The sequence below is a fragment of the Festucalex cinctus genome, chromosome 7 (genome assembly GCF_051991245.1).
Source record: "Festucalex cinctus isolate MCC-2025b chromosome 7, RoL_Fcin_1.0, whole genome shotgun sequence".
Classification (NCBI taxonomy): Eukaryota; Metazoa; Chordata; class Actinopteri; order Syngnathiformes; family Syngnathidae; genus Festucalex; species Festucalex cinctus.
Window position 1 is genome coordinate 18195820 of NC_135417.1, and position 26739 is coordinate 18222558.

At 37.5% G+C, this 26739-nt stretch overlaps 3 protein-coding genes across 16 annotated transcripts in view; 1 reads left to right on the forward strand and 2 right to left on the reverse strand.

The window, feature by feature from the left end:
• Positions 1-2109: 2109 nt before the first annotated feature.
• kpna5 (karyopherin alpha 5 (importin alpha 6)) lies at positions 2110-13896 on the reverse strand. Of its 2 annotated transcripts, none has more exons than XM_077526585.1 (14): positions 13784-13896; positions 12756-12887; positions 12211-12312; positions 11545-11644; positions 10563-10657; positions 10244-10375; positions 9409-9497; positions 9218-9317; positions 8920-9083; positions 6691-6769; positions 6495-6620; positions 6285-6412; positions 4941-5119; positions 2110-3793 (listed from the first exon to the last, which is right to left on the reverse strand). In XM_077526585.1, exons 2-14 carry the CDS (start codon positions 12882-12884, stop codon positions 3606-3608), a joined length of 1611 nt encoding a protein of 536 aa, XP_077382711.1. In that variant the 5' UTR covers positions 12885-12887; positions 13784-13896; the 3' UTR covers positions 2110-3605. The 2 variants fall into 2 exon arrangements, with proteins under 2 accessions (XP_077382711.1, XP_077382712.1); XM_077526586.1 differs by having other exon boundaries at positions 13843-13884.
• Positions 13874-21690, forward strand: zufsp (zinc finger containing ubiquitin peptidase 1). Of its 10 annotated transcripts, XM_077526579.1 has the most exons (13): positions 13925-13999; positions 14114-14154; positions 14555-14585; positions 14673-15029; positions 15124-15222; positions 15396-15491; positions 15603-15712; positions 16295-16463; positions 16696-16884; positions 17642-17807; positions 18695-18855; positions 20909-21129; positions 21531-21690. In XM_077526579.1, the coding sequence occupies exons 3-13, from the start codon at positions 14564-14566 to the stop codon at positions 21576-21578; spliced, it is 1638 nt and encodes a 545-aa protein (XP_077382705.1). In that variant the 5' UTR covers positions 13925-13999; positions 14114-14154; positions 14555-14563; the 3' UTR covers positions 21579-21690. The 10 variants fall into 10 exon arrangements, with proteins under 10 accessions (XP_077382708.1, XP_077382700.1, XP_077382704.1 ...); XM_077526581.1 differs by lacking the exon at positions 14114-14154 and having other exon boundaries at positions 13893-13999; XM_077526577.1 differs by having other exon boundaries at positions 13927-13999; positions 14555-15029.
• Positions 21691-23137: 1447 nt separating this feature from the next.
• rwdd1 (RWD domain containing 1) overlaps positions 23138-26739 on the reverse strand; it is an 8299-nt gene continuing 4697 nt past the window's right edge. For 3 of the 4 annotated variants that reach the window (XM_077527909.1, XM_077527906.1, XM_077527907.1), the window contains 6 exons: positions 25954-26019; positions 25537-25667; positions 25120-25263; positions 24467-24599; positions 23790-23852; positions 23138-23271 (listed from right to left, as the gene is read on the reverse strand). In XM_077527909.1, the coding sequence (XP_077384035.1) occupies positions 23159-23271; positions 23790-23852; positions 24467-24599; positions 25120-25263; positions 25537-25667; positions 25954-26019 (650 nt within the window). In that variant the 3' untranslated portion in view covers positions 23138-23158. Of the gene's footprint in view, positions 23272-23789; positions 23853-24466; positions 24600-25119; positions 25264-25536; positions 25668-25953; positions 26020-26333; positions 26696-26739 lie in introns of those variants that run through there. The other variant, XM_077527908.1, reaches the window with a different exon arrangement.

Below are 26739 nucleotides of genomic sequence, written 5' to 3' on the forward strand. Positions count from 1 at the left end.
TGATTGGTGGTTACCTGAGCAACTGTGATATCATTTTCAGTTGACAGAAAGGGACAAAATGGCCCCTCAAGTTGGATGAAAACAGGTGGATTTTTCTACCTAATTCCTATTCCAAAAACGCAATATTAATCAAGATACCATGTTTAGACTAGTGGGGGTACACATTGTAAAAAAAAAAAAAAGTTTGACTTGTTGACTTGACATGGTTTTGATAGCTTCAGCAACACAATGCTAATTGTGCAATATTCAGTATGTCTTCACTTATATGTGCAATATTAAATGATGTGCAGCGTTTTGTATGCTATACAGTCAACGTCCGCATATTTGTGGTTCACCATTTTATGGATTTTTGAAGGGAACTGTTATTCATTGAAACGTTTGCCTATTCAGTTTTATTGTGGCCATGTAGGGAAAAGCAATGAAAGTATTACTTTGGTATCTTGATTTTGTTGTTAGGTTTAAATTATTGATAGTGTTTTTCCATTTATGTTTGAGATGTCCAGTGTTGTAAGCAGTCCTTGAATGCACCGCGTGTGAGGGAATAGTCAAAGTCAAACTTTCGTTTTGCTTCTCATGTTGCATCTATTAGCCCCTGATTGTAGTCTGATTATCTTGATGAAGAATTAACGATTGAATAGTCATTATGTAACATTTATTCATATTTGTGTGCACTAAATGCATACAGTGGAAGCTTTGCTGCTCATTCATTTTCTTTTTACTTATGAATTGAATACCTTTTTCATTCTTTTTATACTGTACTCTCTAATAAGAGTGCACAAATGGATTTCTCAACTGTCTGTTTTATTGTATATCAGCAATTCTTTTACTTTTGATTTATTTACATGAAGTGTTTCTTCTACAGTATATGCAAGAAAAATGTCTGCTTGTCCATGTCTAATGAACAGTCCTAACTAGTATTGTTGTCTAGACTAATTGCAAAAAAAAAATTAAACATTAACATGATTGTAACTAACTATCCTGTGGTGATCTTGTCTGTGGTTTTGGTACATGAATAAATTATGGTCAATTAAAATGGCTCATAGTTGGAAAGGTCAAGACCAGCTGCTCCATCAATAAGAAACTAGCAGCTTATGTGTTAGCTGTGATGGAATGACATAGAGAGTAAATGACGAGGGAGTGGTAAATCAAACTAATTAACACACTATTTTAATGATTGTTTCACAGACAGGAGCTACACAAATAGACTTCCCGCACACTCCTCTGCCCAACCTTACAGTTCCACCACAAACCTCTTTATGTGAAACACCGACAATACAGTAATCACCAAAATGATTGTCTCAATATATATATATATATATATATATATATATATATATATATATATATATATATTAATTTTATGGTCATTAAGTATTTTCCTCATTAAGTGACATTGAGCTGTAATGAGCCAAGGAGAGGAAGATGTTAATGTTCATAAAAATCCCAAATATTTGTACAATCACTTCGATATTGTCAGAAATTGGTGTGGGTATAGGTACATAGATTTTGGTAAAGATTGATCACAGATTTTTTATTTTTATTTTTTTTATGGAGAGGAAAACACAACGCCCATAAAATCCAAAATATTGGGGGAAATGTTTTATTTTCCGAGATTGAAGTGGCCATGAGCACAGATGTGCATGTGAATTTGGATGTTTGCAGGTTTCTGACATTAAACATTTTAGACTGTCCCTCATGTTGGAGGTCGACAATGTGAGAACAAGCCAGGCTTGAAACAGAAATACCAGATCTGCCGAGTGTTAATTTTCATTTGTTAAATTTTCCCCCAACAACCCCAATAAACCCTTAATAATCTACAGTACAGACCAAACGTTTGGACACACACGTCTCATTCAATGTGGTTGCTTTATTGTCATTACTATTTACGCTGCAGATTCTCACTGAACTGATTCAAAATATGCTGACAGCTTACATATATATAGATATTGATACAGTCTTTTGTCATAATCCTTCAGACTGATAATCAAAAAATTTTCACCTGGTGGTTGATGTAATCACTGAAGGGGTTTAGTTAGCAAAAGTGTCAATAACAATTTGTAATGTGTATATAGCACACATTTGAACTGTAATGCAAAAAAGTGGGTGGAGTCTGTATCCAAAGGGTCAATTTATTAGTTCCAGACCAGAACAGGGTGTATTTCCAGACACAGGCTTTGCGAGCAACATAATACAGCTTCACTTCCAGGCGTCGAGTGATTCAATTGTCCAAAATCAAAAAGTCTCAAAGTCTGGCTGCATGATGTCGCACCTGTACACAGACTATTGGAGGTCTATCAGGATTTCTACTGAGAGCCACAACACAGCAAATAAATTCTCAAAGAAAAGAAAAAAAAAAGATATGATTGTACAAACCAGAAATATTAGAAAACTATACACTGTTGAATGTGCTAAATGAAATAAGTTCTGCATTACAAATATTTCCATGTAAATATAGATCATTTCTTGTTGTCCACCAATTAACATTGCCGTAATGAATTGTGCATTTATGTGCAAGAAAATATGGTTAATGTGTGGTTGAGGGGAATAGCATCAAGTAGAAAAAAAACTAACACTGTGCTTCTGTTACACAACTTCAACCACTAAGTCCCAATATGAAGCAAAAAAAAAAAAAAAAGCATACAAGTTCAGAGTAGGTGAACCTCATCCTAATTAATGAGGTATCAAGAGAAGCAGTCATGACTGTAAACACTACACTTTCATACATGAACATCCCACTGCCATTTAAATAGTTGATTTACACTCTTACACATACGTCTGATATACCCTCCAAATCAATCCTGCTTAATCACTTCACATCAATTATGTTGCTAGTTTAGGCTACAATCCTTGAATGAGATCTTTGCTCATGAATGCATCATGTCACAGGCAGCAATTTGACCCTAGTACGGGAGGGGGGAAAAAAAAAAAAAAAAAAAAAAAAAAAACTATCAAGAGAGGAAATACCAGTCTGAACTGGAAGCCGGAATAACAAGAGCTACTCAGCTCTTACTCGACAAATAAATAAGAACCCACCCAGTTGTCCATCAACAGGAAGGGGGATCTGAGGACTTACAGTTGCACTGTATTTACATCCAGTACTTGTTAAGTCTTCCGACAGGAACCCCTTGCAGACTTTGAACATAATAGAATAAAATCCTCGCTGATGATTGAGGGATTGTACTTCCCTCCCTATCTGAGGACTAAAGAGGTAAATTCACATTTCAATAGGGATACGAATGTGAATTATGAGACGGGGTTATCAATTGTGACATAAGTACTGTTGCATTGACAGGTTTGATAATAAAACATATCAAAGGACCCCAAAGATACACTATCTCAAAACAGGATTCGTGTTTTCCTTAGTGCAGGTACGATCACCCCTTGCGGGGAAGCATCAATGGGCATAATGCTCTCACATTTACCTCAGTATTCACACATCTCGACGCCATTTCAGAGATGGTTGTTCTTTTTTTTTTTTGAAGACCTGGAGGACGTGGATGGTCTTGGGGGAGCCGGCCCAGGAGAGATTAGGTCAGGACTCGGTTTATCAGATAGCGAGATCCTTAACATCAGGAAAATGATGAAGCGGTCAAGGTGAGGTGATGTTAGAGCTGGAATCCCTCCATGGGTCTTTCCTGCTGTTGAAAGATAAACTGGCCCTGATCCTGGTCCACCTGTGGCGCCAGGCTGGCATCTTCCTCATCCACACCGAAGTAGTGCTCGATCAGGTCAAAGGCCTTCTGGTAGATCTCCTGGTTCTCGTGACTCTGCAGGAACTCGATCTTGTCCAAGCCTGATGTGCACGGACACACGAGAAGGAAAGATGAAAGGTGATCTAAGCAGTAGGGATGTAACGATATCCAAACATCACGATACAATATTATCACTATATGAAGCTCACAATATGATAATTATCATGATATTGTGGAGAGTTTGGCAAAATTTTTAAAAGATAATATTGTATATATATATATATATATATATATAAAAACAGATCATACTTAAAAAAAACAACAACACAATATTGTGTTTTTGTACATAACAGCAATGCATATAAACCACCGACAATCTCTATTGAGGCGCTTACTTGTTAATGCACGCACACATTGAGTTCCTCCACATATGACTCAGTTCACAGGCATATTACATTCCCCTTCATCTGACAATTAGTATAGATTTTAAACAGAAAAGGGCCAAAACATCCCTAATAAAAATTAAATTGCACTCAAAAACTAGCCACCAGAGGGTGCTAGAACTGCACAAATGGAAATCAACCTGACGTTTTTTTAACAGATGTGCTGCTTTTAAATATTGTGGACATGACGATAACGATATTGTGGCAGTTTTAATATCACAATATCACGATATGACACTTCCCGATTGCACGATATCGCACATCCCTACTAAGCAGCAATAATTTAATACATGTCTAGAAACAATATCCTTGTAACTTTTTTTTACATTTTACACCCTGCCTGTGCACCAATCACTCCCAGCTGACACATCAAATTTACTGTGATATTTAAAACAATGTCCTAAAAACTTGAATTAAATATTGTAGATGGAAAATCAATTGTGAGAAGGGAGTTGTGGAATTGGAATTGGTCATAACCTTTAGTGATCTTTTTTTTTCCCATGACGTTATGGACAATTTGAAGTGCTCATTTCTGTGTGTTTTTTTTTGTTTTTATTGAAAATTCCACAAAGATGGCAGTCAATTGTCACGTTTCCAGATGCAGTTTTTGTATATAAAACTATCTATATAAATAATAAGAAACCAATCTCAGGATGCGCTGCAAGCACTAAATGCAGATTTGTTGTTGTATTTGATCAAAATTCCATCAAAACTGAGCATTCCTTAACTTTATAAAGTAAAACATGTTCGGTGTAATTCTTACTTAGGCTAAATCTGAACAGTGTGCTAAGTTGCAAAGCTGTACCGTAAGCCTCCTCGATAAGTGCACAGTAAGGATTGATTCCTGTTCCATTCTTTTTGGCCTCTTGTTCTCCCAGTCGGAGGATGTTCTCCAGACCATTCAGGGAGACCTGCACGATCTTAGAGTCCATCACGGTGAGAAGGTCACACATGGGCTTGATAGTGCTCAGCGAAACCAGGTACCTATTCACACAAAACAGGAAACCATCATCAAGTAAGACGGTTTCATTTAATGACTTTGAAGGTTATGTACAATAATAATATGATTTGCACTGCATTGTTTATATATACAAGCAAAACAAAAGAGCAATTGCCATGTCCGTTACTATTAGTATTAGTAACAAAATAATTTCAATAAGTAGCTACTGTTCAAAAAAGGAGTAGGAAGTATAAAACTTAGCAAATGCCATGCCCATGTCACATTTATATAACATAGCATGCTACTTTTGTTTCCCTTATGTGAAAGTTACATCTGTCCAAAGTCCAAATGATGCCCCTTGTGGAAATATGCATTTTGCGATGAGCAGCGCCAACTGAATGTTTGTGCTGGGATCAAGATCAAAATTATAAATATTTTGATTACCTACTCCAAACAGCTAATGCTACTGTTTCTTTTAACTCTGAGCTTCAATCTGGGATGTGATTCCCAGTCCTAACCTCAGCAAGTCCTGTACAGATTAATTCAATAAATTGCCTGGGGATCCTCATTTGATTACAAGATATTGACAGCTATCACACAATCACGATTGACTCATTTGCTCCCAAAAACGTATAAATACGTTATATTTGAAATATTATCATGCTCCCAAAGACATTTGTACAATTTTGTGTTTATGCTAGAGCATACAAAAGGCTTTGATGCAGCCTCTGAACTGAAGAGAATGGAAATGGCAATGATAGTTACAACAAAAATGGACAGCAGGTGGCAGCAGAGTATAAGAGATCAACTAGGGTCATGTTGCAACGAAGCTGTTTACCCCACAGTTTTAAAGAGATTTGTGAATAATGATTAAATTTAGCTATATTCCAATGCTAAATGCTGCAAAGTGTAAACAGAGGGTTTTTTTCCTGATGAAAGAAGAGGCTCTAATCTTTCTTTTGGTAGAGTCCATGTTTTTTTTATTTTATTTTATTTTTATTTATTTATTTATTTATTTTTAGAGCAATAGAACACTATTCCGTGGGCCTTGCAAAATCAGTCAAAATCCAGTAAAACAGCTCGGAGCGAAGGGGGTTGCTTCCGTGAAAATGACGGGGAGTGCACGAGTTAATGTTCAAATACCTGACTTTTTTTTTTTTTTTTTAATGGTGACAAAAGTTCACCACAATAAGGTAAAACATTTGTTACCTGATCTGTGAAGGAGTACCACCCGAGGTGGTGTTGGTTATCGCCCACGCTGCCTCTTTCCTTGTGCGGAACTCGGCCTTCTGAAGAATCTCAATCAGTATCGGGAAGATGTTGGCATCAATCACACTCTGGCAAGAGGAGTGTCAGCAACACATTTAATCCACCTGTCTCAAAACGGGAATAATATAATCCGTTTTAAACAGCATTTACTTGAATCTGAGCTCGGTTTCCAGCTGTGATGTTGGACACAGTCCAGCATGCCTCCTTTTTGATAGACTCCTTGGGACTGCTTAGCAAGTGTAGTAAACAAGGTAGTGCTGCACAGCTTAAGATCACCTGTGATGACAAAAAACACGAAAACATTAACACAGCATTGAAAAGCCGGACATATATCCAGTGTGCTGACCTGTGTCTGAACGTCATCTCCAGTAACAATGTTGCCCACTGCCCGTAGAGCAGGAGAAACCACCTTGTAGTCGCTGTGCCTTGTGAGTAAACAAACACAGTGATTAAACTGTCTGTTTTCGAGCCGTTTTATCTGTCTTGTACACATGAATGAAAATACAGTACAAAATTACTACTATATATATGTTCTATTAGCAATGTGCACACCACACACTAAAGACATATCAGCTTGTCAGCTGTTAAAAATGATATACAGCCATACCAATACTCAATTATCGGGAGTATACCTTCCAGACCACCCCCACAACAGACAAATTCCACAAAGTAGCAACCAAATATTTATTATTATTTAAATATATTTTAAAGCTTCATGCATATAATACCTGAATACACACGGGCAAAACAGTTGATATTAATCAAAGAAAAAAGTCAAAGCGATCAGCCGATCACAGAATTAACTTGAATCCGATAAAAGTAATAATAAATTAAAATTTTAGGAAAATTAACCATTGAAAATCAGACATTACTTTGGAATTGTGGGTCAACAGAATTATTAAAAAGACACATGAAACAGGCCTGAACAAAAATGATGGTACCCCTAGAAAATAATTTGACCATAGTGTCCACTAAGGTGTGCTTTAATTAATGTAGCCTGTAATCAGTTTATTTAAAAGGTGATATGCAGTCTGTGCTGTTTGGTGACATGGTACCACACTAAACATGGACCAGATGAAGTGAAGGAGAGTTGACTCAGGAGATTGAAAAGAAAATTATAGACAAACACATAACAGGTAAAGGCTAAAACAATTTCCAAGCAGTTTATGTTCCTTGTTTGGCTGTAGTTGACCATAATATTCAGAAATTTAAGACAGACAGGACTATACCATCCATGCTTGTTTGGGCCAAAGTAGACTTCATGGAAGGAGAAGGAGACGGACACCATTATTGAAAATAAATCATGAAGACACAAAGTTTCTGGGAGAACGCTACTTAGACAAACGAGAAAAAACTCGAACGTGGAGCATACCAAGAAAAGAATGCTGCCCCTATTGTGAATTTGTGAAGCATGGAGGAGGCGCTGTTATGTATGGAAAGAGCAGAAACATGCCAAAAGCACCTTTCAAAACTGGGACAAGCGGAGCAGTTTATGCCTGAAAAGTGGGCCAAAACACCTGCTGACAGGTGCAAACCAAAGTCTCATTGAAACTTATAAGAATCGTTTGATTGCAGTAATTACCTCAAAAGGTTGTGCAGCAATATATTAAGAGTACCATAATTTTTTGTCAAGGCCTGTTTCAACAGCTTGTTTTAAAAATAATTCTGTTGAATCACAATCCAAAAGCAATGTCTGAATTTCATTGGTTACTTTTCAATACATTTTCATTTATTTTCCTATTTTCCCTTTCTTTTATTATTATTATTATTATTATTATTATTATTATTATTATCTTTCATTAACAGAGGGGTACAAAAAGATTTTGTGCACATACATATGAGAGATGATTCAATAACAAAATAGCCTAATTTGCACTGTGGGAAAATTTTGCAAAAAAAGTGTGGTCTTTTTCTCTCAGAGTGACAGGCGGTACAGATACAAATAATTATGTCACTATTGAGTGATCAAAGACAGGCCGCAACGGATACATAAAAATAATTCCACCATGATTGTCACTAGCTGCCGCTTCAATGACAGACAGCAAGCCAAACAATAGGAAGAAAACATGATGACACTATGTCACTATCAAACACAAAGGATACGGAGGAGAAAATGTTCAAAATGACTTAAACTGAGATTAGCTGTGGTCATGTTAACCTGCAAGTCTTTGCTTTTAACATGACTGAACTCCAGCCCCTTTTCATCAGCCAAGAACATGGACATGCTTTTCTATTCATCCATAACATAACATAAACGCTACTAAGCAAACACGAAATTTCAGCTCATCATTTGAGGACGCACGCTGCATTTAGAACCTGATGTTCTCTCTGTCCTACCCAAAATTCAATGTATGTTCGCGCTGTATGACACGACCGTTCAGACTGTTTAGTGTGCCATGCTCAAGAGTGTAAAAACTGTATGGTTTAAAAAAGAAAAAAAAACTGTCTTAAGAGAATGAATTGTGGTAACACAGTTTTGTTTTGTTTTTGACAGTGCAATTAACGGAATACACTGTGAATTAAAAAAATGACATCTATTTTAAAAGGGTTAAAGTAACAGTTGAAGCCTTCTTACATAAGCAGCTCCACCAGCCTGCGGCAGACTCCAGAGTCGATGACTGTCTGGATCTTCTCATTAGGACCGTCAGACAAGTAGGACAGGGCCCAGCAAGCATCAGCGAGCACATCTGGATCACTGCTAAAAAGAAGCCTGGACAGCACACTAAGGCACGGCGACACCTGATAGCAATTAAGGTTAAAAGAAAGATGGGAACAGCTTCACTGCAGGGATCAAGTCATATTCAAAAAGACAAAACTGCATACAAAGAAGGAACACAATTCATGTATTCCTCAATCAAGTCTTCAGAACTGACCTTGGAGAAATCTGGTGGCGGGTTTTTCCCGCGGCACAAGTTGGACAGAGCCCAAACTGCATTTCGAGTTGTTGTGAGACGGCTGGATTTTGCAAGCAGCCTGGAGCACCAGGGAGCGGGATTATTTTGATGTGACAACATAACGTATGACACAATGAGAGAACACAGGGATGGGGGGAAGACAAACGTACTGCTGTAGTGAAGGCAGGATGCCACAGTTGAGAACGTAGTTCCTGCACTCTGCATTATCTCCAGCGATGTTGCCCAGAGCCCACACAGCCTGAAATCAGCACAGTTTTGTCTATTGTGGTGCTTGTGTATTACCAATAGAAATGCTCAACATTTCCTCGTTGCTTTTCCAAAAGGAACAAGACCCAAGTTAATTATGTAGGTCATGAAAGCGAAGAGAGTTTATGGTGGTGTTGGTGTCTGTTTGCAGTTTTAGGGCGGTACATAGTACAAAAAAATAAAAAACTCTCAGGCTCTGCTTCACTTTCCTGAAATAGCCTTCAAAAAGATGTGAAACGTGTTACCTTGTCTAATCTAAAACCCTGATTAGCTCATTTTTAGCTGATTCTCTTGGAATGTATTTGTGAATACTTAACATACTTTCCGGACTGTTCACAAACACTCTCCTCCATCTAAGCTCACTGAGCTAAGGCTGTTTTGCAAGGAACAATGAGCAAAAGTTTCAGTCTCTTGATGTGCAAACACCCCAAAGGAAAAAGTAGTTCTACAAAGTATTACCTCAGGGGAGATGAATAATTTTGCACAACCCACTTATCATTTTTTATTTCTAAAACGCTTAAACTATATGAATTTTGCTCCACTTCATGATTGTGTCCCATGTCGTGCGGTTTCTAACTCCCCACTAAAAAAAACAAAAAAAACAAAAACATAAACAATTTTACATCTTTTGCCTGAAATTTGGCAAAAGGTCAAAAGGTTCCGGGGGCCAAATACTTTTGCACGCCACTGTACAATAATCAATCTGTTGATACTGCATTGTTCACAAAAGGTTCTCACCTGTTCCTGTACATCTTCGTACTCAGAATTCAGTAGCTCGATGAAAATAGGCACAGCTCCTGTTTCAATCACAACCTTGGTGTGTTGGAAGGTGCCTGAGGCAATATTGGTTAAAGCCCAGGCTGCCTCAAACTGAAAACAAACACACATCCCGTAGATTGACGCAATACACACTAGAATGACAATTCGGCAAATCTTGTCTACCCTGTAAAAACATTCAGTATTGTGAAAGTCAAAAGCACCACATTTATTCAAATGATAAAACACCAATTCAAGTGCACGTCTAGCAGTGTGTGACTCAGTAAGCAAAGCTCTTTACCTGCAATGTGCAGTTTTCACTCCTCTTCAGGAACTCAACAAACTGATTCACAACCCCAGGAGTGGCAATAACTTCATCTATGGGTGGGTTGGGCTCTAAAAACGCAAAGTAAAGTTTTGAACTCTGGTTTTAAGTGATTGAGACTAAAAAGTCAACAACTCTGTTCTGGCAACTCAAACTAAACAGAAGCTGTTTTCGCCTCGTAAATGGTTTTCCAATGAAAAAAATAAATATAGAAATTAAAATCTCAATAAACATTGTTAACATACATGTTTACCTTCAGTATGCAACAAATTCAAAAGAATGAATTGGGCAGTACTCAAGATAAAACAGAATGTGGTGTCCTATTCGGTGTTTTGCAACACCCAAACATAAATGAATCATGCTAGAAATGTTCTGCAATGCATGTTCATACATTGTACATCGTGTCCCTGTTCACGTTAATTAGGCGCATGGCTTCGGTCAGCGGCACAAGGGAGGTAAGGTGTTAGCAGTTTGAAAACTGCACACACCTCCTTTAACTTCATTTATAAGCTTGGATTCAAAAATGTCATTTTGGCAGAAGTGAGGAAAAAAACAACTCAAGGATGAGACGCAAGTAGGTCTGGAATTTCCACTTGACTATAATGTACATTCATTGTATTTACCATCATAATTAGGGACAGGCGAGTACCGATACTAGGTATCGTATCGGCCCGGTACCGAGCTTTATGTCAAGGCATCAGTACTTGCCCCCTCTTCTGCCCATTTTACAATCAGGAACAAGAAATTAGAAACTAAAGGAATAGAAAATTGCCATTAATTTCTTGCAATTTTAAGGAAAATGTTTACATTTGGGATATATATGTAACGTATACATCTTTTCTTTTTTTTTTTTTTTTCCCCAAGAGTTGAGTACTCGTATCGGTATCAGTCTGGAAAAAAGGTGGTGTCGAAGATCCTTACTAATAAATACTAAATATTTTAGGGAGGAAACACAAACCTTTAGACAGCAGTTTTCTGAATTTTTGAGTAGCAATCAGCTGATGGTCTGGATCTTCAGAGAATATCATCTGAATCATATCAGGTGTTATGAATCCATCCTGTCCACATCAGATAGATAAAACAGAGCAGCAATATTCACATACTGTATGCACACAACATTGCGTATAATTAGGGTTAGACAATATGAAAAAAAAAAATCAATATCGTGATATTGACCGATGCAATATGTATATTGCAAAGACATGCAATACGTTTTATATGGAATTTTATGCTTTTATCTGAATTTGACCAGTCAGACATGAACTAAAATGTGCACTGCCATTCAATAGTTGAACTTTATCAAGAGGCAATTACAATTAATTAACTAAGAATACATTGAGTTTGCTTATTTTGCAGTGTGAAAAAAATACAATTCCTTCATTAGATAATAAAAGTGTAATTTCTTTAGGTACATGTTAAATATCGCAATATCGATATTGCTATATTCAGAAACTATATTGAATGTTTTCTAATATCGTGTAGCCCTGGTATAAATATATGAATGTACTGCATGTTATGCAAAGACTACAACAGAAAAAAATATGGTGAAGAATTAAGACGTAAAGCACCCACAACAACAACCATTAATTGAACAATTATTTCATGATACATGTACATGACTTACGCCGGTAACAGGTACTGTTGAGCTGATGTCTGGATCCTGGATTGGACATTCTGACATTGATTCATCAACTGATGGTGTACACACATTTCTCCTCTTAAACAGCTGTGGCAAAAGTAGGTGTCATATAATTAACCATCTACATGACAAGTATGTGATGTTTTGCAACTATAATTTGATTTCACTTGTCAATCATACACACTACACAACCTTCCTCTTTTGATAAGTCAGCTGTTTAACGCAAATATACTTGACTTCTCTGTAACAGCAGAACACATGGCAAAGGCCTGTAACAAAATACAGCTAAAACACTCCACTTCACATGTCAAATGAAATGTAGTAAAGATCACAATGCTTTTAACACTGTTTAATTTAACAGTCTGGTTGTAATTTATACCACTGTACTGACTGATTCTGATATTTAAAATGTGCAATAAGAGACAATTCCATCAATATCCTGTTTTGTTTCAACTCTGGCAACAGTAGAAGTTTGTGATCATGATGTCTGTGGTGCCATCCCATAAATCACATTGATTTTAGGTTTTTACCTGCTCCTCTCGTTTCTGTTTGCGCAATTGGATTCCTTCTTCCTCTCTCCTTCGACGCATCTCTTGAGGATTCAGGGCTTTGTTCTTGTAGCTCTTCATCCTGTAGCTATCTTTTCCCGGACTCGCCATGGTCTGAAGAGTCAGGATGTAACAAAGTAACGGATTAAGTGAAGCAAAACCACAAAAATATGACAATTTCTTTATGTATTCCTGACATTTTCATCTGTTTTATTTCTTTTTTTGTTATTATCCATAAAAATTAGTTAGTTTGATTTTCAACTAAACCCATCAAAAGGAAACATGCCTCTACCCTTCCAAGTCTAACTGGCTTCTAACTGAGCTTCATCTTTTTCCTCCCTAACTGCTTCCTCAAAATCTGACCTTTCATCAAACTGTCAGTGTCTAGCCCTATGAGCATTAGATTTGCACTGATAGTCACTGGTTTTTCAATTCATGTGTGATCCTGTTGCTACTATGATGACGGTAATAGTGATGGGATTTGGCGACTGTAATGACTTCAGATCCAAATTGCCTCTGCAACCAGGTGGATGCAGACATATGCTATGTCACGACTACAATAAAATATCCTGTCTCCTTACCAATGATGTTTTCTTGGTACAGTACATTGCCAGGATACAAACAACTTGCAAATGCAATACACCGCCAACCGTCCAAAGGAATTTTTACGTTTATCAGCCGTTATCCCTAACAAGGTTTACCGTTCGAAACGGGGGTGTCAAATGCTAGAAGTGCACTTCTTTTTGCTCTCGCACACATCTTTTTACATAGTTATGACTTCACGTGTTAAAACGCCGAACGAACGGGGTTTTAGCTGTGCCTCCTAAAACCTCTACTTGGTTTTCTGGACACAGTGCTTTGCAATATTTGTGTTAGGCTATTCTGAATCGGTTCCTAATCTAGCACTCGGGCTAGCGTCTGACAGATGCAGCTATTCTCGCCCCTTGGTGTGTTTACATTTAACAGCGATAACAACATATTCAACGCCTAAAACGTGAGCTGATTCTTACCAACGCAAAAACTGACGGACTTGAAATTGATCCGAGTGTTTAAAAACTCAAATTCTTACAAGTCTCCCTCCCCTGTCGGTAGAGGAAAATGGCGTCCTTGTGATAAATTTCCCAGAAAACACCTCGCGTCAACAAGTCTTTCGTCATTTCCGCCAGCTGTCGATTGGTTTCCGGTTTTGTAGCACCACGATTTGAACTTACTGTGTCAGAGAGGAGGTAATGTGATATAAATGTTTTGTGAAAACAAAGAAACTCACACGGGCGAAACGACCATTTTAATTATGTATGTATTTTTGTCAATTTCCTCTATTTTTTGTGGTGAAAATTTAGCTTGGAACTCTTGAGATTGACTAATGTAGCTTTCTCGGAGGGTAAGTAAATGTACATATTAATGCCGATATACGCGTGTTCAAGTTTGGAGCTTTGCGTCAAACACTGTATGACTGAGTAAATATAATCACGTGGCGTTTTGCTCATAACTCGCGTTGACTCTCGAAGTCCACATTCCAAAATCTTTGTAACGTTGGATAGCATGTGGGTCAACATTCATTCCGAGAGGATTTGCTGTGTTTTTAAAACTACTTAACATCTGGAAATGCTGACCCATTCAATTACAAATGCTACAATTTTACCATTGTGCATTTATTCAATTAAGTGCAAGAGCAATAGCTCAAGTGGTGCTTCAACAGCTCAGAAAATGTAGGCGTGCCATTTAGAAGCTTCATGGTTTTCTTTGAAATATATTTATATGGCTCTATTTTTGATTGACAGGCTGTGGTTATGTTGACCTGTGAGATATGCGGTGAGGGAATAATGTTGGAGGAGGACATGAAGACACATATGCTCCTCAGCCATCTTGACATGCACTGCCCACTATGTTCTTTGTCAGGAGTGTCCCATGATGAACTTTGCTACCATATTAGCTCTGCACATCCAGACTACCAGCAGAAAGACCAAAACTCAACTGACTCCACGTCCTGTGTTCTTACAACAAGCACAAGTTTGACTGGAGAATTCCAGACTGCAGGCAGCTGCGATACAGATTTAGATGCAAAACCCTGCGGATCATCCAGTGACTCGTCATCACTTAAGCAGAGAACCGATGCCATGTCGACACAAAGTAGAGGGGTTTTAACATCTGAAACAAAACGTAGTTTGGGGATGAGTTTTCGTGTTATGGAAAATACTGGAGATTTATTTGAGCAGAAAAGTCCCAAACAGATGCGACTAGCCACTCAAAAGAAAGGTAATTTAAAAACATGTTCAATTGGAGTTCTTTTAAGAGTTTTATAAGTTAGAGTTGGCAATGTTTTATTTTTTTATTTTTATTTTTTTTGCAGAGCCATTCTCTTGCCCCATGTGTGCACTTGTCTTCAACAGCAGCAGCATCTTACAGGAGCATGTTGAGCTACACCTGCAGGAACAACACTCTGCAAAAGGTATTTTGTAGTACTGTATAAACAAATGTGTCAGAATTTGCAAAAGGCCATAATACTCAACAGAGAGATCACAACAATTAAATTAAGACAAGTTAAATCTCCAAATGTACATGAGTTTTTAGGAGCCATTTTAATGTGTCTTCTAAATCAGATTTTCCCTAAATGTCTTCTAGCAGAGGAGAAACTTGAGTGCCCAATGTGTCCAACTGTTTGCAGCGACATTACATCTCTGCAGCAGCATGTGCAACTGCATTTAGACGATGGCGCAGGTGAGATTGTTTTGCAGCATGAGTTTATCTGTTTAATGTGTCTCATTATAGAGGCTCATTACTCATTCTTCTTAGAGTCAGCTCACTGACAGTAGTTTGCCCTTGCTGCAGGGAGCTCTGATTCAGATGCAAAACTGGCTTGGAAGTTTCAGCAGGAAATGGATAAAAAGAGGAGGCTGGAGGAGAAACGGCTGGAGAAGGAGCAGTTGAAAAAGTTACAGGTCTGAAGTTTACAGAGAAAATAGCGCAGATATAGTAGCTGAGGAATTTCATATTTTGATTAGAAATGTACACCTTTAACCATACGTTCATCTTAGATGTAATAGTGCACTCTAGCTCTTGCTTTACACATGCTCTGTGTAGGTGATGGCGAGGTGAAATCTTTCGTTACTTATATCCCTGCAAAAATGCTTCATTAATGTTGCATCCGGCAAGCGCAAATTGTACAAGTTGAAGTTATGCCACTATGTAGATAGAATATGTGGGTGCCAGTATTATCATAATGAGCATTACTGCCAAAATTATCAGGATTATCAGTGTTATCCTGACAATTGAGAAAGGAAAAAGTCATCGATACACACAGTGAAAGCTTTGACAACTCATTTTATTCTGAATGCAAAGCTATCAAATCTGATCTATTGTGACTCCCTGTTTTCCCATCACTCTCTGTCCACGACACCAGATAACCAAAATACAATTGTGCCTTTTTCTCATTATGCTTGTCATATAGTCTAGTATTTTATACTTGCGCTTTTATTTTCTGCATATCAGTTGGACCTGTGTGTGGTATGTTGCCTGTGCAGAAGCAGTTTGGCCTGGATGGCACCGGTGGCTATCGCACACAGATGGAGAAGACCATGGCGAGAGATGTGGCCAAGGGCACCATGGCCCCCGGGGAGTATCATTTTCAGTGGGCGGAGATGATGGAGTCTCTTTCCTCAGGAGTTGACGACGGCAAGACCAGAACTCAGGGTATGTGTATTTCCTGGTGCCGACCAACATTCCGCAAAGGTTAGGACTAGTGCTGTCAAAGTTAAAGCGTTAATCGCAAAAAAATTATTGCATTAATTGTTTTTTTTTTTAATTCTTACTTCAACCTATGCATTTAAACTCAACCAGTTCTTCAACATTGCCTCAATTGCACAAAGTGTTCCTTACTTTTTGATCTGTAGTTTCACGTGCATTCTTGTCCACCTGTGCCTAGGTGTCATTGGAGCTTTATGTCAGTACTATCAGACGAAATGCAAAGACTGCGTGCACGTGTGGCTGAGCGCTGAAACTGACCACTATTGCTCCTCGCCGGGTGACCAAGGCTGGGGCTGTGGGTACAGAAACTTCCAGATGCTGCTCTCCTCCCTTTACAGACTAGATGCATTTGATGCCTCTCTACCAGGTGTGCCATCATATCCACCGTAACAGGAAATAAGAGCAAGATTAGTATAAGTACCCTTTAAATACTTTATGAAGCACAAGGGCAGATTTCTGAGAAGCATTGATTGCAATTGGAAGGAATAAATGAACCATCTGTTAATTGTATTCTACTTAGAGTGGATATTAAAAGTCTACACACCCCTGTTCAAATGTCAGATTTTAAGGTTTAAAAACAATAAGACCAAGATAAAAGGAAGAAAAAATCAAAACCTATAACCTGTACATCTGAAGTGAAAAAAATTGAGGGGAAGAAAAGAAACTCAAATAATGTAATTGCATAAGTCTTCTAACGGGATGTGGCCGTATTCGGAATTAACCAGTTACATTTAATGGGAGTCAGTATGCACTATCACCTTTTGACCTTTTTCCTTTTTTTTTTTTTTTTTTTCTAGCATAAGTAACTGGGAGGTTTCAAGTGTGTTGATTAATGCACATCCCCAGTTATAAGAGGCTGTGCTCTCTTGTTCAACCATCAATATCCACTGTATTTGACCGATATTAGCTGAGAAACAACCTAAGTCCTCCAACTATATAGTTTGCTTGACATTACAGTAAGAGCAGAGCCTTTTTAAAACCAGCTACTTTTTGGGTACTGATTGGCATCATTCCTACAAACTTTTATCATATTGCACATAGCTATCATGAAACGAAAAATGATCAGGTTAAAAAGAAAAAAAAAATCAAAATATTTCATTCATTTGATGCTCACTCTGTCCCAGACAAATCAGTACCAAGTATCCCACGGCTGCAGAGTATGATTGAAGATGCATGGAAATTAGGACTGGATCCTCAAGGTGCGTCACACTTTAACCATAAACTGCAGGGAACACGAGCCTGGATTGGTGCCACAGAGATCTACGTCCTCCTCACCTTTCTAGGAATCAGGTGCTTACCGGTAAACTTGTTCTTACTGAATCGGGTAGTATTTATAGTTTTCTTTCAGGCCGTTTAGAAGTTAAATTAAGTTACATTACTTTTTAGTGGTAGATAATTAGTAGGTCATTGGTGCTGTTATAATGTCTACTTCTATAAGGTCCGCTTCTAAAGCAGTATCTTAATTTTTTTTCTGGCCGTAGTGAAATAAATACTCCAAAAATATCTTACAAATTACATCCAATGAAACAGTTAATTGCATAAAAATATGCTCAGTCCCACGAAGCGGTACCGGTCTGGTGGCCCAGTGTTTGGGGACAGCTCTGACAAACAAGCAGTGGATTGTTTTAAATGTTAACTCATTCACTCAGCCATTTTCACTGAAGCAGCCCCCTTTCGCTCCCGGCTGTTTTACTGGATTTTGACCGATTTTGCAAGGCCCACAGAATATTGTGTTCTATTGCTATAAAAACATGGAACCTACCAAAAGAAAAAGTAGAGTCTCCTTTCATCAGGAAGAAAAAAAAAAAGTATATTTCGATCTGTTTCCATTTTGCAGCAGTTAGAATTAGATTATAGCTAAGTTTCATCATTTGTCACAAATCTGCTTAGAATTGTGGGGAAACAGCTTCTTTTTATCACGGCCCTGGTTGATCTCTTATACACTGCTGCCACCTGCTGGCCATTTTATTAATTATTACCATTTTTTTTTTTACCCGTTAACTGCAGTTGGGAGGCTGCATCAAAGCCTTCTGTATGCTCTAGCATAAAAAAAAAAAGAACAACACAAACGTAAATACGTCTTTGGGACACTTAATACATAACGTATTTATACGTTTTTGGGAGAAAATGAGTTGAGGTTTAACACACTTTTTTTTTTTTTTTTTTTTTTTTTTAAGCGGCTCCATCGTTGACTTCCACCAGCCAACAGGTCCAGAAGACACCCACCCGCGGCTTTTTGAGTGGGTCAAACAGTACTTCAGTCAGCCCAGCAGGAGTAACAAATGGTCTTCCAGAGTCAGCCAGAGCTCCTTGCCTCCACTGTACCTGCAGCATCAAGGTACGCACACAGCAACACCACATCCCAAAACTTGCACACTGCACATGGCCCTGGAAAAGTCATTTCACTTGGGTTGCGTTTTGGACCACATATCACTGAGTGGGTCTGTCAAATCCAGTACTGTTAGAAAGGCAGTATTACGACTTAGGAATAGTAAGATCTTCATAGCAGTTTGGATGGTGCATGGGAAAATGGATTTCTAAAGGTTAAGATGGGCCAGAAATTCTCCATAATTTTTTATTTTTTTATGTCTTGAAATACGAGTTTAATTCATTTCATAACTGCTCTTGTAACTCAAAATAAATAATCTTTTACCATTGCATTGAATGGAAATGCCATTAATGAATTCAAGCCTCCATCCAATATATGTCTAATATATATATATATATATATATATATATATATATATATATATATATATATATATATATATATATATATTAGGGGTGTTAAAAAAATCGATTCGGCAATATATCGCTATACTACATCGCGCAATTCTCGAATCGATTCAATAGGCGGCTGAATCGATTGTTTTTTTTGTTTTTTAGTCTTACGTCTTACCGATTCAACGTCTTATCGTCATTGCCTTTTTTTTGTGTGTGTGTGTGTGTGTGTGTGTGTGTGTGTGTGTGTGTGTGTGTGTGAATCGATTTTTAAACTTCCATTTTTAATGGAAAAATATTCAACAAAACGTCTGACTTGGGGTTAGGATTCACACCTTGAGCATGGAAGAATGTTATATGAACGGAACATTAAGCCTTAATATTTTATTTTAATGCTGTTCAAACATGAAACAGATTACAACCTCTATAAGACTGAAATTTCAGATAAATAATACATTTTCATATAAATCTTACACTTTACAAGCTTACTGATTAGTATTTTCTAAATTTGAATGAAAAAAAATCGCAACAATCGACTTATAAATTTGTACCGGGATTAATCGGTATCGAATCGAATCGTGACCTGTGAATCGTGATACGAATCGAATCGTCAGGTACTAGGCAATTCACACCCCTTATATATATATATATATATATATATATATACACACACATATATACATATTGTGATGTGTATTTTACTGAGGTGAAATAGCACTCCATAATGTACTTTATGAAAATATACAGTAATGACATATTTTTGCCAAACTGCATCAATTGTTGCTCCTGCCTTGGACATCTGGGGGCAATATTAGAGAGACAGATGGATAAACTGTTCGTGGGGAGACACTTCAACTTATCAGTACGGCAATATTATTAGTCGTTCTACGTGGAGGATAAGGAATACATGACTGTGAGTCGAGTTGTCTCGATCCGATCATGTGTTTGGAAATTGGGGCCGATCATATGATTTTCAGCTGACTGGCATCGGCTAAAAAAAAAAAAAAGATCAGATTTTTGAATGTCTAAAGTAAGAATACAAGGTTTTGTTTTCTTGATAGCTATATAAAAAAACTATCATGCTGGGATACCTTTTATTGTATACATTGTTTCAAATATAAGTGAGACAATTTGGACACGCTGTTTTTTTTTTCTTTTTTTTTTTTCTTTTTTCTTTCATTGCATAACTGAGGCATGAGATTGAGACTCGGTATTGGCAGATAGTTAAAGCAAATGTTTTGGACTCTGGTGCAAAAATGTGATGGGGGCATCTCCAACTGTGAGTCAGGTACTATTACATTGTCTATATTTGTTGCTGCACTGTTTTGTGTTCGGTCCATTGCTGAAAAGGTTAAAGCATCGCAACATAGATGCCATATAGTGTTAGCATTATGCTAGCAGATTGAAAAGATGAGCTCTATGATTGTATTAAATACCCAAGGTGATATTCTTTGTTTTACATTTAGTTTGACAATAAACCTCAACTGAGAGTAGCAGCAGATAGCTTGAAGTCTCTTTTTCAAGAACAGTTCACTAATTGTATCTGCCAGATGCTTGGTGTGAAGTTAAGCTACTGCGACTATACAGTGCTTGTATCAAGTCAAAGGGGGTGAGAATCGGTCAAACGTATCTCAAATGTCTAATGCTTCTTCCTTACCCTGTCCCCTTAGGGCACAGTCGCTGCATTGTGGGTTTGGAGCAGCGGAGAAATGGAAGCCTGTGCCTTCTACTTTTGGATCCTATTTCACCGTCATCAGACACCTTGAAGTTGATGCGTAAAGACACCGTGTCCATAGCCATACGCCATGTCCGAATGCTTCCGAGCAGCCTGAAACATAAACAGTACCAGATAGTGGGAGTAGATGGTGTGTTGTCAGATGAGGAGAAACAGGTTAGTTGGCTGCAGTATGTGTTGTTTTATATACTGTACAGTACAGTGTGAAAGTCTCAGGCCACCATTCGATTTGTTTTAGCAATTCTCTGCGATTTGGATGTCATTCAGTAGTGCACAGTAGTTTGATCTATATCAAAATCAAATCATTTTCAAAATTGGGGGGACAATTGTGCTGTGTAGTTTTTTTTGTTTTTTTTTAACGTAATTTTTTGCATAATCCCGCTAAATGTATTTGTCCTTATATTTAGTTTTGTGCTATTTCTGGGAAAAGTTGCTATGAAAAGGATCATTATAACAATTGAGACTTTTGCACAATACTGTATGTTAATGTGTATTTTGCTAAATAATGACAAATATTTCATTTTAATTGAACATTTCGAACATGTTTGCTTTAACAGACCCGCATCTTGAACTCCGCGACACTGTGTGCTGAAAGGATCCCATGAACTGAAACATTATTTCTATTTTTTTGTGTGTATGTTTTCACCATCTCTGTTTTTAATGTGAATATTATGTACAGTATGCTGCACTCATTTGCTAATAAATGTTAAAAATTCATCACTGATGGTAGAGTGGGTCACTCGCTTAGTTAACTTGTTTAGGTAGTATGGGTTCAGTTGCTACTCGTGATCAGACCCCTCCTTTCGGTCTTCCGACTAAATGAAGACATTTCTTCAATATCAACTGCTGGGTCAAATTATGCTTTTCTCCAGCTCTACACCTACTTTTTCACATTTAGCAGATTTTATTATTTTGGCCTGTCACTTTCTGTGCTCATCACTTTTATCAAAGCAGCTGTACGGTACGTCTTCTTTTCACTTTTTACTTCTTCCATGCTCTTGTGGCCTGTGATGTTGTTGGACGGTGGACCCAGTTCTTCCTCTTCAAGCCTCTGGTAAGGTGTTTTGGATATATTAGAGCTGTCTTTATCATTGATTGAACGATCTAACATTTTATCATCTGTAGACATCAACTCCTGTGTCAATCAAATTTCCATTGAGGAAGCAGAGGACATTTTTCAGCATTGTAGCGCTGTTATGCATATTGCACCAAGAAGAAGAAAATAGCCAATTTAGGGATTTACCACCAAATTCTTTTGACCTGGAGTATCAAAAAACAAATTTTGTGCACAATTTTACTATACCTGTATACTAAAATGCAAAACAATAATTAACTTGGTTAATAAGCAACAGATTAAGTGGTATAAGATTGTACACATGAATCAAGGCCTCGTCAACTGTGGCCAGTGTGTTTGGTGCTTGCTGGTGATATGATATGGAGGGGCTACACCTAAAATGTACGGAAAAAATTAAGTGCTGTGAATACTTTCTTGATGCACTGTATGCAGATAAGTTTATAGATGCCAAATTAAAATGCAGGTAAACTCTACATGATTAGATGTTGCAAGCAAATTATGTGACAACTCCCGAGGGACAAATTGAATGTTGTAAAATGAGGATTATATCCTAGTACATCATAGGAATCCCCCGAGATCCACCAAGTACCCCAAAATGGGCTGAGCAGCACAAGGATGACGAGGACAGAAAAATTATATTGCCAGAAAACGAGATTCAACTTGTTTTTCTTAACACTTTATTTAAGATAGGCTCCGTGATGTGATTCTTGCTGCTATTCCCCCAAAACTTAAATTCTTCAAATCAGTAATTTTATTTAAGTATAAACAGAACACTATCTAATATAGTTTAATTGATTTTGAACTTCCATTTGTATGGATTCCTTTGAAGAATTTGAATTCAAAAAGTATATTTGTGAAATACGATACTGGTATGCATCATATGCGGCCATATTTATGGTTATAGAAGACAAGCACAAGAAGTCTAACATTAATATACACACAATGAGGTAATTAATGAAAACTGTAGGACTGCATTGGCAAAAAAATCCCTCTTTGATTGCTGTTAGTGTCTTAATGTTGGATCTTCTTCTTGTGTCTGGTAGCAATCGTTTTCCAAACAAGAGAAATGGTGCTGTTGATTACTTGTAGTTCTTTTTTTGTACAGCAGCTTTAGTCCTCATCACTGCCCATCTCTAAAGGGTCAAAGTCGGGGTCATCATCCTCTAAATCCAAGTCCTCGATGTCCTGGAATAACGATTCATCCACCTCAACACTGTTTCCAACTGAAAGAGAAGACAAAACGCAGGAGTGACTTTCAACAATAAGCAGTTCATTTTATCGAAATACCGGTTTTTGGTTTACAATAAAGTTTCTGCCAAACTTGTATGGAACCAAACCACCACAATTTATTACCAACCTACACTAAAGAAAGTTGGAATTACTGTATTTTTATGAAAAACACTTCTAGGCAATTAAAACAAAACAAAATGGCAGGAACAGCATGCAAACGTGGTGCATGTTCATATTCCGCCGTTCGAAACATGAAATGTCAATGTAAACTGAGGACACCTTGTAATGTTCCAAATAAATACAACCTGACCAAGAATTTGATTGCTGAACAAAATACCAAATCAAATATAGCAGCAAATATTTCTCAATGTATGGTTGCTTCATCCGTGCGAACATAGAAGAAAAACATTATTTACACTCTTATTTCTTTACCACATACTACAACTACGAAATCAACTCATTTCATTCCCACTGAATATAAACAAACTATATAGAGCCATAAACTCATTACCATCTTCAAGGAACTGGATGTCTGACGTGTCCAGATTGTGGTCCGTCTCAAACAGCTGTTTGCCTGTGTAAAAACATTTGCTTTTCAATTTCAAGCGTCAATCTCAATATACGTGTCCACTTTGCTGCAGGTTAGTCACTGAATGTATGACTCAATATAAAACTAAGCACAAAAGGTAAGGTAACATTTTTGTCTTGTAGCCTATTACTTTGTACGATACACTTTGCCGCCTCTCTCTGACTGGGTGATGTCAATGCCATCAAAGTTTAAAGTTGCGCGATCCAGATCAGATTACGTCAATTTATGGAGCAGACACCTACAGGCCACTGAAGCAGGGACCATATACATTTTGTGCTGTTTATATTGAGTCATTATTCCCAATAGTCTGATGTAAGAAAAAAGTGACAAATTCAAATCTTAACGGTCCATTCTGTGCAGTAGATTTGGCTTCTACTTTGTCAAACAAGTGACAGATGTGACAAAGCAGTAGTACTTTTGAAGATTCACAGACATCAGTCATGTGACATGGTCATATGATACAAACTCTGGCTAAAGGTATTTTTAAATTGCCATCAGGAAGACCGACATGCGCCGGTATCAACTGCCCATCACTAATTTCGGCTGCATGAAATTGAAGATAACACAAATGTCTAAATATCTCCTACAGTATTGTTTACCAGTGAGTTTTGCTTTGCCTGACTGCTCCTCTTCCTTCTGTTTTTTCCTCCACATCTCAGCCATTTCGAGTTCGAAGTTGGCTTTCCAGGCCAGGAAGTTCTCAATTGTTACCACTGTGCCCTGGAACTCCACCTGTGTCAAGCACAAGTGCAATACTCTAGTTTCATCATACATAAGTTAAGAGAGGCCTTCCGTTACACATCATCAATCATCGGCATCATTGTCCAAATGGTGCTTTAGCCTCTAAGTTTTTCATTAAAAAAAAAAAAAAAAAAGTGGAGGGCTGGTACCTCTGCCAGATTTTGGCCACCCTCAACATTGTAAATATATTAATATTTACATTTCAAAATGTTTACTTGCTTCATATTTCTAAGGTAAAGACATCCCATAACACACATTTAAGAAATAATAATAATAATAATAATTTAATAACGAACAGGGTTCATGTCATTTTATTTAATATTTTAGATAAAAAAAATTTTTTTTAGAGAAAAACACTAAAATACATATAAAACTTCATTCACAGAACAGGATTTTTTTTTTTTTAAGCCAGTGGGGGGTGTGATGTATACGCACACCTGCAACTAGTAATTGGGTAACACATCAGCCTCAATTTGGGCCGGATTATGAGACATTATGGTCCCACTACTACCTTCTCTGCTTCCTCTGCCTCCCTCTCTTTCCGCAGTTTCTCCTCTTCTCGTCTGTTCTTCATCAGGTCCACAATTTCATTGAGTTTCTCTTGCACCGCTGTCACCAGCGTAAAAATCATCACCATTCCCAGATTTTCTTCTGCCTGCAGAGAGAAAAAAAATTCAATGGTAGAATGCATGTCCGGAGTCCGATGGTATGTCACACCGTGCTCAAAATGTACATAAACATGCATAAAAAGCTATAAAGACCAGAAAAAAACAAAAACAAGGCCTGTCTTTGACTTGTTTTAATTTAGCCTTGACGGAAAATCAGTAACTCCTATTTAACAAGTTTGTATCATGTTTACTCATGACGCCAAACCAGGAGTTAATTTCCATGAAAGAATGACATACAACTTGTGACATTATCTTCAGACCTGTTGTTGCAATAGTGTGAGGATGTCATCCATATCATTGTTTTCCAGGTTCTCTTGGGAGTGGACCTCCCATAGTGGTGGTTCATCTGGGTATTTTTCTACATATGTGAACTTAAAAGTTGCTTCCACAGCTGTAAAGGAAAGAAAATATCATACAATCAACATACAAACATTCTAATTGAATATATTGTCTTACAGTCGCGAAAGGCTTTACGATGGCAAGGTGAATCATTGACTCTCATATAAACAAAAGCATTGATTGAAAGACAGCCATTCATGCAGGCCCGAAGACAGTTATGGAAGAAACTTTGGAGCTAGGTGTTGTATTATCAATTTAAGCCACCATCACCACAACTAGTACTCAAATTAAAACTATAAATTTATAAAGGACAGTTAACCAACACACAACATACTCACTTTCACCATTTTCCCCTGCGTCTGACGTTACAGTGATAGTGAAGCTGATGGGGTCCTCTGAAAGCACTGAAACCGCATAGAACTCATTAATATGATGAAATCTATCCATCCATATGCACTATTTTCCTAGTTAGATGGATGAGTATCCTAACTGACTAAGGCTAGTGGTGGGTTACAATACGATACGATATTTTTATATTTAAAATAAAATAAAATAAAATAAATAAAACACTATGTAATGGGATTCGCTGTCTAAATGTATTTGAGAAGCGCTTAACACGGCGTTGGTCAAGATACCTCCACAAAAGTTAGTTATTTTTCTATTGCTAGCTACCTGTTAGCTGTATTTTACTCGCATGCCAACATGAATGAATTCACACCTGTAAAAGAGTCTGGGTATATAGACTCAATTGCTTCGAGTTCATTTCTTTGCTCTTCAGCGTAGTCTGTCATTTTCGTGTTGTTGCAGGTTATCTAGCAGTTATCAAAATCATCACCACAGTGTTGCAGGCAGCTACCACTACCATCACATGCTGCGTGTCCTGGCAGTTAGATGACGATCGATTCTATCCACCCCCTGATCTCAGTAATTTTAAAATTAGCCCAAAATTGTGGCAGTCCTTTAGCTTGTGATGATATGCATATTATACGTTTACATTTTTTCAATAATGTTCTTAACTTCTTACGCTATATATACATATTTTTTTATTTTGCATTACAGAAGCAGAATTGACTTTTCTGTTTTCCATTGTTTTTGTCTACCAGTTCTTCTCGTAGTTTATGGCG

What these genes read in the sequence shown, in the direction of transcription:
- kpna5 (XM_077526585.1), bottom strand. Translation starts at nt 12,884, where the DNA reads ATGGCGAGTCCGGGAAAAGATAGCTACAGGATGAAGAGCTACAAGAAC. An exon ending in ACGAAGATGTACAGGAACAG is followed by an intron (nt 9,498 to 10,243) that starts GTGAGAACCTTT and finishes TGCTGATTTCAG; the next exon opens with GCTGTGTGGGCTCTGGGCAA. An exon ending in AGGCTGGTGGAGCTGCTTAT is followed by an intron (nt 6,770 to 8,919) that starts GTAAGAAGGCTT and finishes TTTACTCACAAG; the next exon opens with GCACAGCGACTACAAGGTGG.
- zufsp (XM_077526574.1), top strand. Translation starts at nt 14,564, where the DNA reads ATGTTGACCTGTGAGATATGCGGTGAGGGAATAATGTTGGAGGAGGAC. An exon ending in CGGCAAGACCAGAACTCAGG is followed by an intron (nt 16,464 to 16,695) that starts GTATGTGTATTT and finishes ACCTGTGCCTAG; the next exon opens with GTGTCATTGGAGCTTTATGT. An exon ending in TGTCAGATGAGGAGAAACAG is followed by an intron (nt 21,130 to 21,530) that starts GTTAGTTGGCTG and finishes TTGCTTTAACAG; the next exon opens with ACCCGCATCTTGAACTCCGC.